The 15,048-nt window shown below is 40.0% G+C and overlaps 1 protein-coding gene across 9 annotated transcripts in view; it reads left to right on the forward strand.

Moving 5' to 3' along the window:
• The window catches only part of IQSEC1 (IQ motif and Sec7 domain ArfGEF 1), an 801,393-nt gene extending 796,182 nt beyond the window's left edge, over positions 1–5,211 (forward strand). For 6 of the 9 annotated variants that reach the window (XM_043980833.1, XM_043980814.1, XM_043980820.1 and 3 more), the window contains one exon: positions 413–5,211. In XM_043980833.1, the coding sequence (XP_043836768.1) occupies positions 413–994 (582 nt within the window). In that variant the 3' untranslated portion in view covers positions 995–5,211. The remainder of the gene's footprint in view (positions 1–412) is intronic. The other 3 variants (XM_043980849.1, XM_043980860.1, XM_043980853.1) reach the window with 2 other exon arrangements.
• The last annotated feature ends 9,837 nt before the right edge of the window (positions 5,212–15,048 follow it).

Below are 15,048 nucleotides of genomic sequence, written 5' to 3' on the forward strand. Positions count from 1 at the left end.
GCCAGTCTATTTAGCACACTAACCACAGGCAGCCAGAGAGGGTCCTGACAATGATCAGCCCCAGGCAGATTTGAGTTTGCCCCTTTATATTTTTCTTAACATCCATTGTCAGGAAAGGATTTCCCAAGTCCACCTTTTCTCTGCTCTTTAACTAGAAAGTTGCAGAGAACACTCCTCCAGAGACCAGGTCTATCTGGCAGGCTCCTTCCTTCCTACCAGTGGCACCCCCTTAGTTGTCTTAGAGGGGGCACAGGCCAAGCGTCTGGCCTCCCCCAAACCTTACCTCCTATATATATAGCCAGGCAGCTAAACTGAGGCTTAATGATCAGTTTATTAATTTTTAATTTTTTTTCATTCTGACATAAATACTTGAAGATCTTTTAATTTTTATTTCTATGAATTTCCTTTTTAGGGGTCCATCATTAGCAGTCCTCACATGCGCCGAAGAGCTACATCAACCCGAGAGTGTCCATCTCGCCCACACCAGACTATGCCTAATTCTTCTTCCCTCCTAGGCTCCCTGTTTGGTAGTAAGAGAGGGAAGCCACCTCCTCAGGCCCACCCACTCTCTGGCCCTTCACAGCCCCCTTCTCACCCGCCAGTCATCTCTCATCAACATGCTCAACATTCTTCTACCGGGCACCACCAGGGCCCCTCTGAGGGACAGACACAGGCCCAGGTGCACACGCACCATGCCCAGTACTGCCACATGCAGCAGAATCCGCCCCCCTACCACCACCACCACCACTACCACCCACCTCAGCACACCCAGCACGCACACCAGTACCACCACGTCCCCCATGGGGCTCATCCCCCCCACCCACCCTATGTGGCACATGCCCACACACCACATGCCCACCCCCCACTGCCCTCATCCCACGCTGGGCACTCCACCCACTCTGGGCACACAGCGCACCACCACGGACAGCAGTCTGCCCCTCCTCCTCCCACCAGCACGAAGCCCAAACACAGTGGTATCAGCACAATCGTCTAGATAGACCTTGGGGGGGTGGGGGGGGGGCCTCAGACCCCCCCCCCATTGACTGTAGCACCAGATATCTGACACAGAGGCACACCCAGTAGGCAGCCAGCAGCATATCAAACCCAGGGTGGATTTGTTTTTTGTTTTTTTCTTGGCCCTGGAATCAGACAATATGATTGAATCCCATAAGCTCACAAGGCTTGCATTTTAGGAAATGAAATTCCTTTCAATTTAACCTTGTTGCCCTGGGTTTCATTCACCTCCACCTTTGGGAGGGCCTGCATTTGGGCCAGTCTTTGCCATCATTGGCCTTGAAATGGTGCCACCTGCCAAGTAGATGTTAAACTGTCCCCAGTTCCCTTGCCCTTGTTGGTTTTACAGGCGTATGGAAACCCAGCCTAGAAAAGAAGAAATATCTCACACACACACACACACACACACACACACACACACACACACACAACTAACTTGTTGCATTCTTGCTCTTTTATTGACAATGGGCAAAAAATTAAGTAGACCTGATATGGTTGATGAAAGTACGTAAGTAAACTTTATATAATATAAATATATATAAATATATATATATATATATATACATACACACTGTATAGGCAACGTTTGTTCATGGAAAGCAAACTTTTCAGTCCACAAAACTAGCAATATAGACTTTACAAGGAATTTCCACTTACTTGATAGACAGCACCATAGCTGGGTAGTATGTGAGAGAGTAGGCCAAAAACTTAAATGCTAGAAACAAATTTCAGATGTTTCAGTATTTTCAGAGAGAGAGAGAGAGAGAGAGAGAGAGAGAGAGAGAGAGAGAGAGAGAGAGTCAAGTTCCCTGAGGACTTGCAAAGATCTCTAAGCAATCATTACTGAATGTGCCAAGTAACATAGCATCTAACTGTTTAAGTCCAATATTGCTTTGTATAAATCCTTATTTTATTAACAACAATATCCTAAGTAACCAGTATTATAACTGCTCTGGTATTTCAGGTAAGCAAACTAGTTAAGATGCAGTAAACTCTACAGTAGCAACATGGGATGACCAGCTAAGCATTGGTTGTCTTAGAGCATTGGTTACAAAATTTCTTAGACACTTTAAAGGCTGTAATAACTGTGAATTTACATGATCCACATTTCTTTTATATGCATTTGATTTATTGAACCCCAAATTCAGAGTCATAAGAGGTGCACATAAACATGGCAAAAATCTTCATCTCCAACATGGAAATGCCAGACACTCATCTTTGTTTCCTTAACCCCATAACTTACTCATTTTGTTTCCGATTGCAATGGGCGGAAGTCCCTCTAGAGCATTTCCAACAGGAACTGCTCTAGGACATTTATTCTAGGATCTAGCATTGTAGGGTGGTGTTTTTATTTTTAAAAAATAATAATAATTGTAATTCCATGTAGCCATGTGCTAGCAAAACACCTGTTTCATCATTGTGACCCATCCAATTTCTTAGCTGACAAGTACCCAGTACTCAGCAGGCTGAGTCTCCCCTGCCTCTCTCTCATAGTCTGGTTAGCTGCAAAGGCATCACATGAAATCAAGCTGTGCTCTTGTTGCTTCTGTGTTGTGATGACGCCATCTGCTAACCCGTCCAAGATTCTGCACATCCAGATTCTATAATTGAGTCAAACATGGCGCCTACTTTGTAGTTTCAGCCTTTTGAGCCTCTGCAGCCGCAAGTCCTTTACACCTAAGTGGTAGAAACCAGAGACCTGCCCCCATTGCTCCAGCTAAGATGCAAGACCGCTTTAAAAAAAAAAAAGAAAAGAAAAAGGGGGGAGGATAAGAAGTCCCTCTTTTGAGATGTGGGGAGAACACAACGGAGCTGGTGGCAGGGGCTGGTGCGGAGGTGACGCTGACAAGAAGAGTGAAACCTTCCGTGTTGAAAAGTTCCTGGTTCCTGTCGCTTGGGTCGTCATCGTGTGTGGGGGCATCTGTTGACTCCCTACCTTTTCTGTTGATTCCTCACCCCTTTTGTCATGATATCACTATCATGAAATCAGCAAAACTGCCAACTGAGCACTTTGTTGTATTTGTTCTCTAGGCAGATTAACAGTCTAGAGCTTAGCCTTGAAAAAACAAATTAAATCTGCCCACTTTTGTTTTTCTCTGTGTGTAATACTTCTTTCTTTGATATCTTCTCCAAACTGCTCTTTTGTGAAAAGAGTGTCACACATGTCCTTTAGGTTTTGTTTGGGCTGAGTCGGGAGGCTATTTGGTTGCCCTTAACTCTTCCAAAATTGTCCCATTTACCTTAAAGTTGAACTCAGCCAAATTCCCTTGAGGCTCTCTGTTCTTGCAAGTGGAAGGGATGTTGTTATGATAAGGGAAATTAGAACTGTTTGCATGTCATCTAACGTTAATGGTGTGAGGCTACACTCTACATATTGTATATTTGCAAAACATATTGGTGTTTACTGTTGAAAATTAGTTGAAGTAAAGTGAGAACATATTAAAATATGTAGGCTTTTCTTCATCACACTGTACCAATGGTAGAGTCTAATTGTAATTTCTAGGTTGTTCCAGAAAAGATAGGAAATTTGGGGTACAACATTGCTCTTTCTCGGGTGGCATCAGTAAAAAACAAAACAAAACCAACAACAAAAAATAAATAAATAAATTCTATCCTCCACCCCGTCTGCTCCCCTTAACTAAAAGATACTTCTGCATCATGGTGCTGGGGCTGTCTTTGTTGTTCTGTGAGTTTTTTGTGGTCATTTGTTATCCCTAAACTGTCACATGTGTTCTGAGGTTCTGCATATGATGTATGAGTCTAGGCTTTGTATTAGGTACCTGGGCCAGGAGATAATAACTTGAAAGCCATAAGAGAAGAATTATGACCAACATGGGTTAAACAGTTATCCTTCCCCCAAAGCTTTCACAGTGAAGCATCTGAACTTTTTATCCTCCCATTTCAAATTTTGCCCCAGGCTTGGGTCAACAAGGTAGACAAACTTTGTGCCACCTGTGTTTTTATAAGCTCAAGACTAGACTCTTTTTCATTGGTATTATCATCAACTGAAAAGATCAGAGTTATGCCTCCTGTTTTTACTTTGGGGAGTAATGAATACTAACAAAACTAGTTTCCCAAAAGTCACATGGAGATCTTTGGGACATCATTGCTTTTCTAGAGTTGCAATCCAATATGTCAGAATAAATCACAGATTAAATAGCCATATGGAAATATCATCTGTCTTTGCCTTGAACGGGAAGACAGACAGACATTGAGTTGTGCTGCAAAAGAGAATTAAACATTCCCACCTTGAGGTCGAGATGGTTCTAGTCATACTTACTGAAGAAGTCGAGTCAGGACACACTAGTAACATTTTGCAAATCCCATGAATTGGTGCGATCATCTAATCAATAACATCATGGCAAGACCCTTAAGGAAAACAGCTGGTAATAACAACAAAAATCTTTTCTGGGACAACAATCAAATAACGTATTTGTATTTTTTTAAGTTTACGAATGAAATGTACATCAATGTAAAAAATAAAGTTCGTCCTAATCTAATGTACATGTCTTGCTAAAAAGTAATCAGACTTCCAGTGTAGAGTTTTTCCCCATCATCAACTGCATGCAACAGAAGCCTCTTGTTTCTCATTAAAGTGAGCTAAAAAGACAGTTGGCAAATATTTAAACAATGACTCTCTACAATGTTGACTTGCCGTTCCATATGAAACTGTGTTTTCTACAGTTAAGCATGCTGTTTTCGTTGTAAAATACCATCACCCTTCCTGCCTGAAAAATGAGTAATTGTATATAGGTTAACAACAATAACAAAGGAACCAATTGTAAGATTACTTTGAGTGAAATGGGGTGGTGAAAATGGGACCAAGTAGGAGGAATAGATCATTCTCTCAACTTGTATATAGTGTGTAAATTAGTATTACTCTTAAGTCTGCATTCACTTTGAAGTTATATACAGTACCTATCTCCTCTTAAGAAACAATTCAGCTTTGAACCGTATTAAAAATTGTTAGAACTAGATCTTGAATGCAGACTGGTTAAAGACTTCCAAGACCATCCTGCTCAAAAGAAGCTTCTGCTCTATTGAGGCCCAGTACCCATTCATTGACTGTGTAACTCTGGAGAGGAAAGGAGTGCTTTCGTTTTAATATGCATTCTGTCTGTAAGTAGTAACAGACCCTATCAGTGTAAAAGTATAACTGTGATCATGTGAAGAAATCAAATAAACCATTTAAAACTCTCTGTTTCTTAATTTTTCTGAAACATCCAGAATGCAGTTATTAACTAGGGAAAGAAAGATCTCTATATTCTGATTAGCTGACTAATTTAAAACATTGGATTGACTTTGGTTGCTTCAGGGGTGCTACTGAAAATGACTGGGATATAAGAGAAATTGAATTTGTGAGGCAATCATGGTTGACAATTCTGTTGCTATGTGAGGCAACAGGAGAATGCAAATGGACTGATACTTGATTTTAAGCCGCTTTCAACCTTGTTAACCTACAGAGAAGCTTTAGAAGCAAATATCTTGTGAAAAAACTGTCTTCCATTAGGCATATCACCCATAGATAAAACTCTGTTTTCACAAGTTGATAAGTACTCTGTCACTTTATATAACTGAATTGGGAAATGTTTATGAATGTACCGGGTTTGGGGGGTTGTTGCATTGTTTGGTTTTTTTAAATGAAATGAGGATTAGCAGGAAGATACTGCTTTTTAAATAAAAGTTCCTGACCAATTCTAGTTCTATTGAATATTTCCCTAAAGGTTTAGTCCATATCACATTTTGAAGGAAAAATTTAATGACAGTTACAGAAGATACTAAGCATATGTAGTCCTTGAGAATTAAAATGATCATAAGGGTCAGTCACACCTGAAGCATGCTCCTTATAGAACAATGAATTCTGACTAAAAAAGTCTCCCCATTGTTTTCCTGTTCCCCTGTTAGGCAAAAACTAACAATTGAAACAAATTATTTTTACTCAACTAGAATCTGTTCAGGGGAGTCTTTATGGTATAGAAGCAATTTGTCCTTTACCAAAATGCATATGGTCTATTTATAAATGCTTGCTTATTGATTCACTGCATCATATTATCAGAGATAATTTGTATAGGAGAAGCAGTATTTTAAAAAAATATATTAACACTATTCCTGGAAAAGAAGGCCGGGGCAGCTATGTGGTGAAAATGATAGATGACAGATAGCCTCAGTGGTATATTAGTGCCCCTAAAATAACACATTGCATAAGTCTTCTGTAGAGGGTTTATGGAAACGAATGGGTTAGAACTACACAAAATGAGGAGGGGCTGCAACTTGCATCTGTAAAGTGGGGACTGATGAAATCATAGATCATAGGATCAAAGATCCAGAGCTAGAAAGCACTGTGTGGGCCCTATTAATACAACCTCCCCATCCCACAGACAAGGAAACTGAGGCATAGACAAGCCAAGTTATTTCCCCTAGGTCCCACAGGAAGCAAGCATTAGGGGCAAGACATAAACCCAAGTTCTCCAGCTCTGATTCAGAAGCCTGTGCTCTTCTTTTTTTTTGTTTTTTGTTTTGTTTTGTTTTGTTTTTGAGGGGCAATGGGGGTTAAGTGATTTGCCCAGGGTCACACAGCTAGTGTCAAGTGTCTGAGGCCGGATTTGAACTCAGGTACTCCTGAATCCAGGGCCGGTGCTTTATCCACTGCGCCACCTAGCCGCCCCCTAGCCTGTGCTCTTCTTAAATCACACTGCTTCCTAGTAGAAGAAAAGAATGTAAGCAATATTTTAAAGGGATTGGCAAATATAACTATATTTAAAGTTATTCTTTATCTCCAAAATCACATTAATGAACCACCAAAATTTGCATGTAGGTAGCACATAGGGGCAGCTAGGTGGTGCAGCAGATAGAGCACTAGGTTTGGAATCAGGAAGACTCCTCTTCATGAGTTCAAATCTAGCTTCAGACACTTACTAGTTGTGTGACCCTAAATAAGTTACTTAACCCTGTTTGCCTCAGTTCCTCATCTGTAAAATGAGCTGGAGAAGGAAATGGCAAACCACTCCAGTAGCTTTGCCAAGAAAACCCCAAATGGGGTGTCTAATATAGTTTTTATTTTCCTTTCTCCTACAAAAAAAATAATAAACAGCTCAGAGAAATTAATTTTATATCTCCTGCAATTTGTTTCCATATCTGTCCCCTCCTATCCCTCCCCCCCAAAAAAACCACAAATCAGGGGGCAGCTAAGCGGTGCAGTGGATAGAGCACTGGCCCTGGAGTCAGGAGGACCTGAGTTCAAATCCAGCTTCAGACACTTAACACTTACTAGCTGTGTGACCCTGGGCAAGTCACTTAACCCCAGTTGCCTCACCAAAAGAAAAAAAAAACACAAATCAGAGAACATTTCTCCTACAGGAAAAACCAGATAAGAGACAGACAGAAAAAACATAGTACCAATTTATTTGTCCCAAGAACAAGCAAGTATGACCCATGTGGAGACCCCCTTTCCAAGAAGAAGCTCAAAGACTCCCTCTTTCTGAGGGCATATAAGGTTTTTTTGCTCACTGGTTACAGGGTGTTGTCAATTTCATTAGCATGATTTCAATCAACCCAAAAGCAAATACTATAACAAGAATGGATGTAATGCAAAGCAGTTTTAACCATTTCAGTTATAACAAGTATAGAGGAAATATAGAAGTACCATGATAAGATTACAGGATTCCAAAAAGGAGTTTGGCAAGGATGAGGATACCCAGATGTCCCCACAAGATAGGGACTTACTATCCTGAGGAAAGAAGTCACCAGGTAAGGTCTTATCTGCTAGCTATCTGGGTTCCATTTGGAGTTCAGTTGAAGGGCATTTTGTTCCTATTAATCTAGGGTTTCATGAAAATACTTTTGGATAATAAGGCACCTCCATCAAATCCAGGTGATCCATACATTCATATTAACAGGGGTCACGAAAAGTTAGACATGACTAAAATGACAACAACAAAGGCACAAAAAATGGGAGAAGCTCGATTTTGACAGTTATCTAGGCCTACTTCCTGATTGATAGACTTGTATACAAAGCTATAACAATCAAATGTATTTTGATTCTTTCCTTGAGGATTCCATTTGGGAGAGCTATGCAATAATCTCTCCTAGCCAATGTAAACATTTCATTGGTAGAAAAATAATTTTGCTGTGTAATATTGTGCTAATCTGTATCGATATCCAAATTGTTACTCCTTTGAAAGTCTGGTGAAGCTCATAGATAGATGCCACAGAATAACATTTTTAATGTATAAAATAAAATGCATAGGATTACCAAGAAAATCAATAATATTGAAACAAGCTATCAAAAGAAATTTAAATTGGGATATATTTCACAGGCCCCCTGAAATCTATCCACAGATGCCAAAGAACCTCTGGTAGAAGATAAAGTTAGCAAAACCAAGGTCTTTGGAGTATGTTTTCTACAAAAACTTGTCATAACAACAATTCATATGTTTATAGTACATTAAGACTACAGAACATTTTCCATGTTCATTTGCATCTCAGAACAGTCCTATAAGCAAGATAATCCAGATATTTTTAGCTGCATTTTATAGATGAGGAAACTGAGATAGTCAATGATTTATCCAAGGTCTTACAGTGGAACCAGTGATGACATCCATGGATTCTGACTTGAGATCAACAATGCTTCTCTAAATTTTATTTGGACATCTCAGACACCCAACTGCTTTCAGGGGAGGGCAGAAAACAGAGTTTAATTCGGGTCACAATTGTTAGCATGAGTGGCAAGAAGTGGAAAAAGTAGATCCTATTCAGATTTATAATAAGTGCCATTCATTCGTTTATAAGATTTGCTTGATTCATTCAGTCTTGATTGGGTTTGTTAATCAAAAGCAGGGCAAGTCAAGAAAACAAGTTCAGGGAACCCTCACACAGTCCTTAAAAAAAGGAGATTTCTTCTAACGAGGAAATACCAATCTTAAGTCAAGAAGGCATTTTGTTAAGTAATTACTATTTGCCAGGCATTGTGCTAAGAATACAAAGAGGGGGCAGCTAGATGGTGCAGTGGTTAAAGCACCGGCCCTGGATTCAGGAGTACCTGAGTTCAAATCTGGCCTCAGACACTTGACATTTACTAGCTGTGTGACCCTGGGCAAGTCACTTAACCCCCATTGCCTGCAAAAAAAAAAAAAAAAAGGATACAAAGAAAGGCAAAAACAGTTCCTGTCTTCAAGGAGCATACATTCTAGTTAAAAACTAAGTATTGCTCTTCATTTGTGACCATTGAACCACCTGGCTACCTTCTATGTGTGACCCTGGGCAAGAACTGAGGAGGGAGATCATTCCAGTCGTGAGGGAGAGCCAGTGCAAAGGGTTGGACTCAGGAGGCAGCATCTCATGGAGAGACAGCAAGTAGAGCAGAATAGCTGGATCTCAGAGTGCATGCATAAAATATAGGAAGAGCCCAGGTAGTAAAAATCTTTAAGTTCCAAACAGAGAACTATATATTAACTCAAAGCCTAAAATCTCTCCTCACTACTCAGGTTAAAACATTTTATTTTGGGGGCAGCTAGGTGGCACAGTGGATAAAGCACCAGCCTTGGATTCAAGAGGACCAGAGTTCAAATGTGGACTCAGACGCTTGACACTTACTATGTGACCCTGGGCAAGTCACTTAAGCCTCATTGCCCTGCCCCCCCCCCCCAAAATGTATTTTTCTGAAATGAAAGGCCAAGTCATGTTCTTACTTCCCACACAGAGGTAAGGTGTTTTATTACAAGCTACCATTCATTTTTAAAATGAAATGTTATGCCCTTGATAGATAGTGCTTTTGTGACAATAAAAGGAGTTTTGGGAACCATATTGTCAACCATAAGTCTGAACTAACGAGTGTTTATCACCATGCCACTCAAAACCAAGGAAAAGCCAACAACTGATGGATGAATTAATAGTCAGAAGCTTAAGTCTTAATGTTATTGAATTTCAGTTCAATTCAATAAATATTTATTAAGCCCTACTCTATGCAAGGAATTGTGTTAGGCACTGGAATAAGGTAGGCATTTAGCCATGAATGTATGGAAGTCGGAAAGAAAGGCAAAGTACTGTCTCTAGTAAGGTCTGTCTTAAGGTATATATGGAAACCCAGCCACAGCCTTTTCATGGCTGTTTTCAAATAACCCTGTCAGAAGAAAACAGCATTTCCTGTTCATATAACAGCACTTCTTCAGACAGCTAAAGTCTGAGCCTAGATACAGGGACCTCTTAATGGTTCGCCGTTAGATACAGCTACTGAACTTTTATTAAAGAGAAGGGGGATCTTCAAACTATATGGCATCAGACAACTCACAGCACATGTTGTTTTGGGTCTAAGATGCTTATTTGGGGGGACTTTTGGGGTAATGTCTCTCCTGTGCATTCTTTTTTTTTTTTTTTACAGGGCAATGGGGTTAAGTGACTTGCCCAGGGTCACAAGCTAGTAAGTAAGCGTCAAGTGTCTGAGGCCGGATTTGAACTCAGGAACTCCTGAATCCAGGGCTGGTGCTTTATCCACTGCGCCACCTAGCTGCCCCTCTCCTGTGCATTCTTGATCATTTAGTTGCAAATACTGTTTAAATGGTTGGGTGTTCCAGAATTCCAAAAGACTGAAAACAACCTATGCACAAAATGTATATAACATAGCAAGATTTATTGATGGGTATTCCAGCCAGATGGATCTCCAGTGAAGAAACAAGAACCAAGGACACAGGTGTTACGTCTTTTTATCCCAGATACTTCTAAAAGGAAGAATGTGTTCTAATGAAGGCCTCTAGATAAAGTCTCATGCCAAGTACAAGGTCCTCAGATAAGTTCATAGGGACATCTGACCTTCCCTATTTACATGAGAAGAGTAGGGGAGTTAGTGAGTTAGTGATATCAAGTTCCCCACTTTGTCTTGCTTTGGACTTCCCAACATTCTAATTGGAAAGACCAAGTGTGCTTCCAATTCCTATGACTATTATTTTGGATTTTTGAGCATTAGAATTAAGTGGGCAAAGAAGGAAAAAAAAAGTGGGTGGGGGTAGGGTGAAGAGGGCAAGAGATCTGTCTCATCTAATGGCCTCGAATTGGAATCTGTGAAACATTTTTATCTGAACATTATTAACAGAACAAAGGAACCCACCCCTCTATATTGATAGCCATTATCTACACAGCTGTAACTCCTTGGGAATCTAGCCAACGGGCCCTCATGCTTACCTCATGGGTGAGGAATAGACACCAAACAGCAAAAACAAAGGTGTTATTAAATTGATCCATGGCCTGAAGATAGAACTTAACTTTCCTGAATCAGTCTCTAAGCTTTAAAGCATGTTTTCTAGGTACAGTAAATAAGTTAATATTAATTCAGGGCTTTTGTTTTCTTCTTTATCTATTGGTATACTTTGCATCTATGAGATGGATCAGCAGGCTAATAATAATGATAACGATGCTGGTGATAGCTATCATGTATATAGTACTATTTGCCAGGCACCGTGCTAAGTGCTTTACAAATATTTGATCCTCATAACATTAGGAGATAACCACTATTACCCCATTTTATAGATGGCAAAACTGAGACAAACAGGGTTAAGTGACTTGTCCAAGGTCTCAGAACCAGATTTGAATTCAGGCTTTCCTGACTCCAGGCCCACTTTACCACCAAATACAGGAGAATTGAAACATGCTTCCATATTCTATGATCAGAACCTGACCCTGTAGAAATAATACCTTAGAAATGCTCATCATATGACTAAGGAATAACTAACTACCTGCATGTTACGTGATGGTGGGGGTGGGGGGGAAGGAGGAGGGGAAACATTGAAATGAGCATCCTGCGATAAAAAGTTTCATTTGTGTATTCTCTATGAAACAGTATGGGGAAAATGTTAATTAATTCTGTTTGTGTCAAATTTTATTATCCTAGCCTGGTGAATGCAGTTTTCCATCCAGAAGAGTAATTTTCTTTTTAAAGGCTAGGCATAGTTATTATCAGTATTGTCTGGTTTAATGCTAAACCTCTGTAGTTTGTGCCAGCAGTGAAGAACAATCTGTATGAGGGTACCCAGGAAGAATCTAGATAGAATTTTATTCCATTTCATTCCTTTGATTCCTAGTGAATATATTTGATTAGTAACATTCACAGTCTCTGTACCAGAAATTCATGATGCAGTCTGATAGATAGTTTTATTAAAGATTTTTGATGTAGAATGAATTTTATTCTTTATCAACTCAAGCTGAGTGAGCATTACTAAGCCATTTGAAATGTAGAGTGCTTTTCAAGAATGAGCAGCTTTCCACCTTCAGCAGTTGCTCAGTAAGCATACCATTAAAATGAATTCCCCAGCTTCTCACTTCATTATCTGGTTTGCAGTCCGTAGTCAGTGACTTGGAGAATTACAAAAAATGTTGTTATTACTTTCCAACAAATGTTAATGCCGATTGCTGAGCACCATTGATAGAGCCTGAAGTGTTTCTCACAAAGAGGCTGAATTCTGCACTTCTCTACAATTACTTGGCCTGATTTCACTGGATGTCAGAATTATGCTGCTGTGAGGAAGGGCATGATAAATTGTACTTCGCCAGACCTTGGTCCTGACAGTTATTTGTTGAAGGGTTTTATAGGAGAGGAATATTCCATGCCAAATCTACTGAAGAAAAATGGGCATATTTGCATCTTTATGAGCTATTTTCCAGGGAGGGAGATTTAGGAGCCCTAGTTGTGGTAGCCAGCAATCTACAAATAGGGCTTGGTTTTTATTGACTTTAATGCATGCTGCTAAATGAATGTGCCATTAAGTTAATGTGATTACCTGAAATCCACATTAAGGAAGCTGCTTTGGGACATCTGGAGATTTTTAGATGGTGCTTGTGTCATCAATAAACTTTTGGTAAGAATAAACTTGTAGGGGCAGCTAGGTGGCGCAGTGGATAGAGCACTGGCCCTGGAATCAGGAGTACCTGAGTTCAAATCCGGCCTCAGACACTTAACACTTACTAGCTGTGTGACCCTGGGCAAGTCACTTAACCCCCATTGCCTCACTAAAAAAAAAAAAAGAAAAAAAAAGAATAAACTTGTAGGTGAACAATCCACAATCTGAAATGGGCTCATTTGTTAGGAAGCTTTTGCTTCACAAACAAGAGACCAGACCAAAGATTCTTTTCTAAAGTTTATTTCCTTGGGTCAGCTCATTTCACTTGTGGCCAGTTCTAATTGTTAAGAAACTCCTCCAGGGACTGACATCTTTCAGCCATTGTGAACATTCTGGCCTCCAGCAGAACAAATCTAATTCCTGTGTCATATGTCAGCCATTAAATAGGTTAAGAGGGAAGGGGCCTCTCATCCTTGTGTCATTTCAGTGGTGTTGACTCTTCATGACCCCTTTTGGGGATTTTCTTGGCAAGGATACTGGAGTTTGCCAGTTCCTTCTCCAGCTCATTTTATAGATGAGGAAATGAAGGCAAACAGGGTGAAGTGACTTACCCAGGGTCACATAGCTACTAAGTGTCCAAGGCCGGATTTGAAACTCATAAAGATGAGTCTTCCTGATTCCAGGTTGGGAGCTCTATCCACTGACTATGAAGCTTCCCCAAAGGGCCTCTGAGAAGAGAAGAAACCAGCACAAAACCAAAACCTGGAAGGTGGAGTGAGTATAATATCTAAAGGGGACAGTACTGTAGGCCTGATCAGAAAGGAAGGTTCCTTGTAAGGGGATTTGGGAAATGAGGTCCAAGAGACCCGAAATGTGACCTGAAATGTCATGCTAAGGCATTTGACCCATAGCTTACAGGCAAGGGATAGCCATTGTAGGCTTTATAGATTTTAGCTTATAGGAACCATTTGAATTCCTACAATAATTAAGCAAGGGAGTAACACAATTTATGAACACGAGCTTTGAGAAATACTCATTACTAGATGACTATTTCCAGTGGTTAAAATGGGAAGATCCAAAGGATGTGTTTTCCTTAGAATTGAGGACTTAAGATCCTGAGGGAGAAGTGGAGTAACCGACCTCTCCTCTCCCATTATCAACCCTCAAAAGGCTTTTTCTCCCTCCTCTTCTCAGAGGCCTTAGGAGCTGGGTAGCATTTGGTAACCTTTGGGATACCAGAACATAAAATGACAGTATTTAGAGCTAAAAGGAAACTTAAAGCTAATTTAGTCAATTCTTTTCATTTACAAATGAGAAAACCGAGTCCTGGCGAGATCAAGTGACTTGGCATAAATCTTATCTTGCTTGGGGAAAGCTAGGTGGCTCGGATAAACTACCAGCCCTGGATTCAGGAGAACTTGAGTTCAAATCCAGCCTCAAACACTTGGCACTTACTAGCTGTGTGACCCTGGGCAAATCCTCATTGCCCCACAAAAAATATATGTAATAAAATAAAATTTAAAATTTAAAAATAAAAGAGGCAAATGAACTAGACAGTCCTACCATTGTAAAACCCCATAAGTTCTCATTCGGAGCCATACATAAACATTATATGTGTGTACACATATATACATGTATATACATATATGTGTATATATACCTATATGTGTGTATATACCTATATGTATATACACATGTGTATATAAAGATAAACTAGTTATATACAGATATTACATATACTAATACATACATGTATATGGTGTATGCTATATACATATAATACATATATGTGTGTAGACTAACCAGGCCTCAGAAAGTTAATAGGATACATATAATTGCACCCCTCTCCCTTCCACTAATGTACTGACAACTCTTCCTTCCCCCTCTTAATCATTTCTTATTTATCCTGTTTATAGCTTGTACATGTTTGTTTATTTGTTCTCACCTCCCCTTAGGTCATGAACTCCTCAAGAGCAAGGACTGTCTTTTGTCTTTCTTTGTTTCCTCCTTCCCTAATTCAGTACCAGAGAAGGGTCTTAACTGGCACCAGGAGAACGTAATGCATCTGCCACATATTGCAGTGACAAGAGCTGCAGATACCTCCAAATCTTCAGACTATTGGTTAGCATCTCCTTGTCACCTCCTTGAGTAATATTGGTGAGAGGAAATAGAAGACATTCAGCCGGGGCACAGTCATCCCCCTATGTGG

The sequence above is a fragment of the Dromiciops gliroides genome, chromosome 1 (assembly GCF_019393635.1).
Source record: "Dromiciops gliroides isolate mDroGli1 chromosome 1, mDroGli1.pri, whole genome shotgun sequence".
Classification (NCBI taxonomy): Eukaryota; Metazoa; Chordata; class Mammalia; order Microbiotheria; family Microbiotheriidae; genus Dromiciops; species Dromiciops gliroides.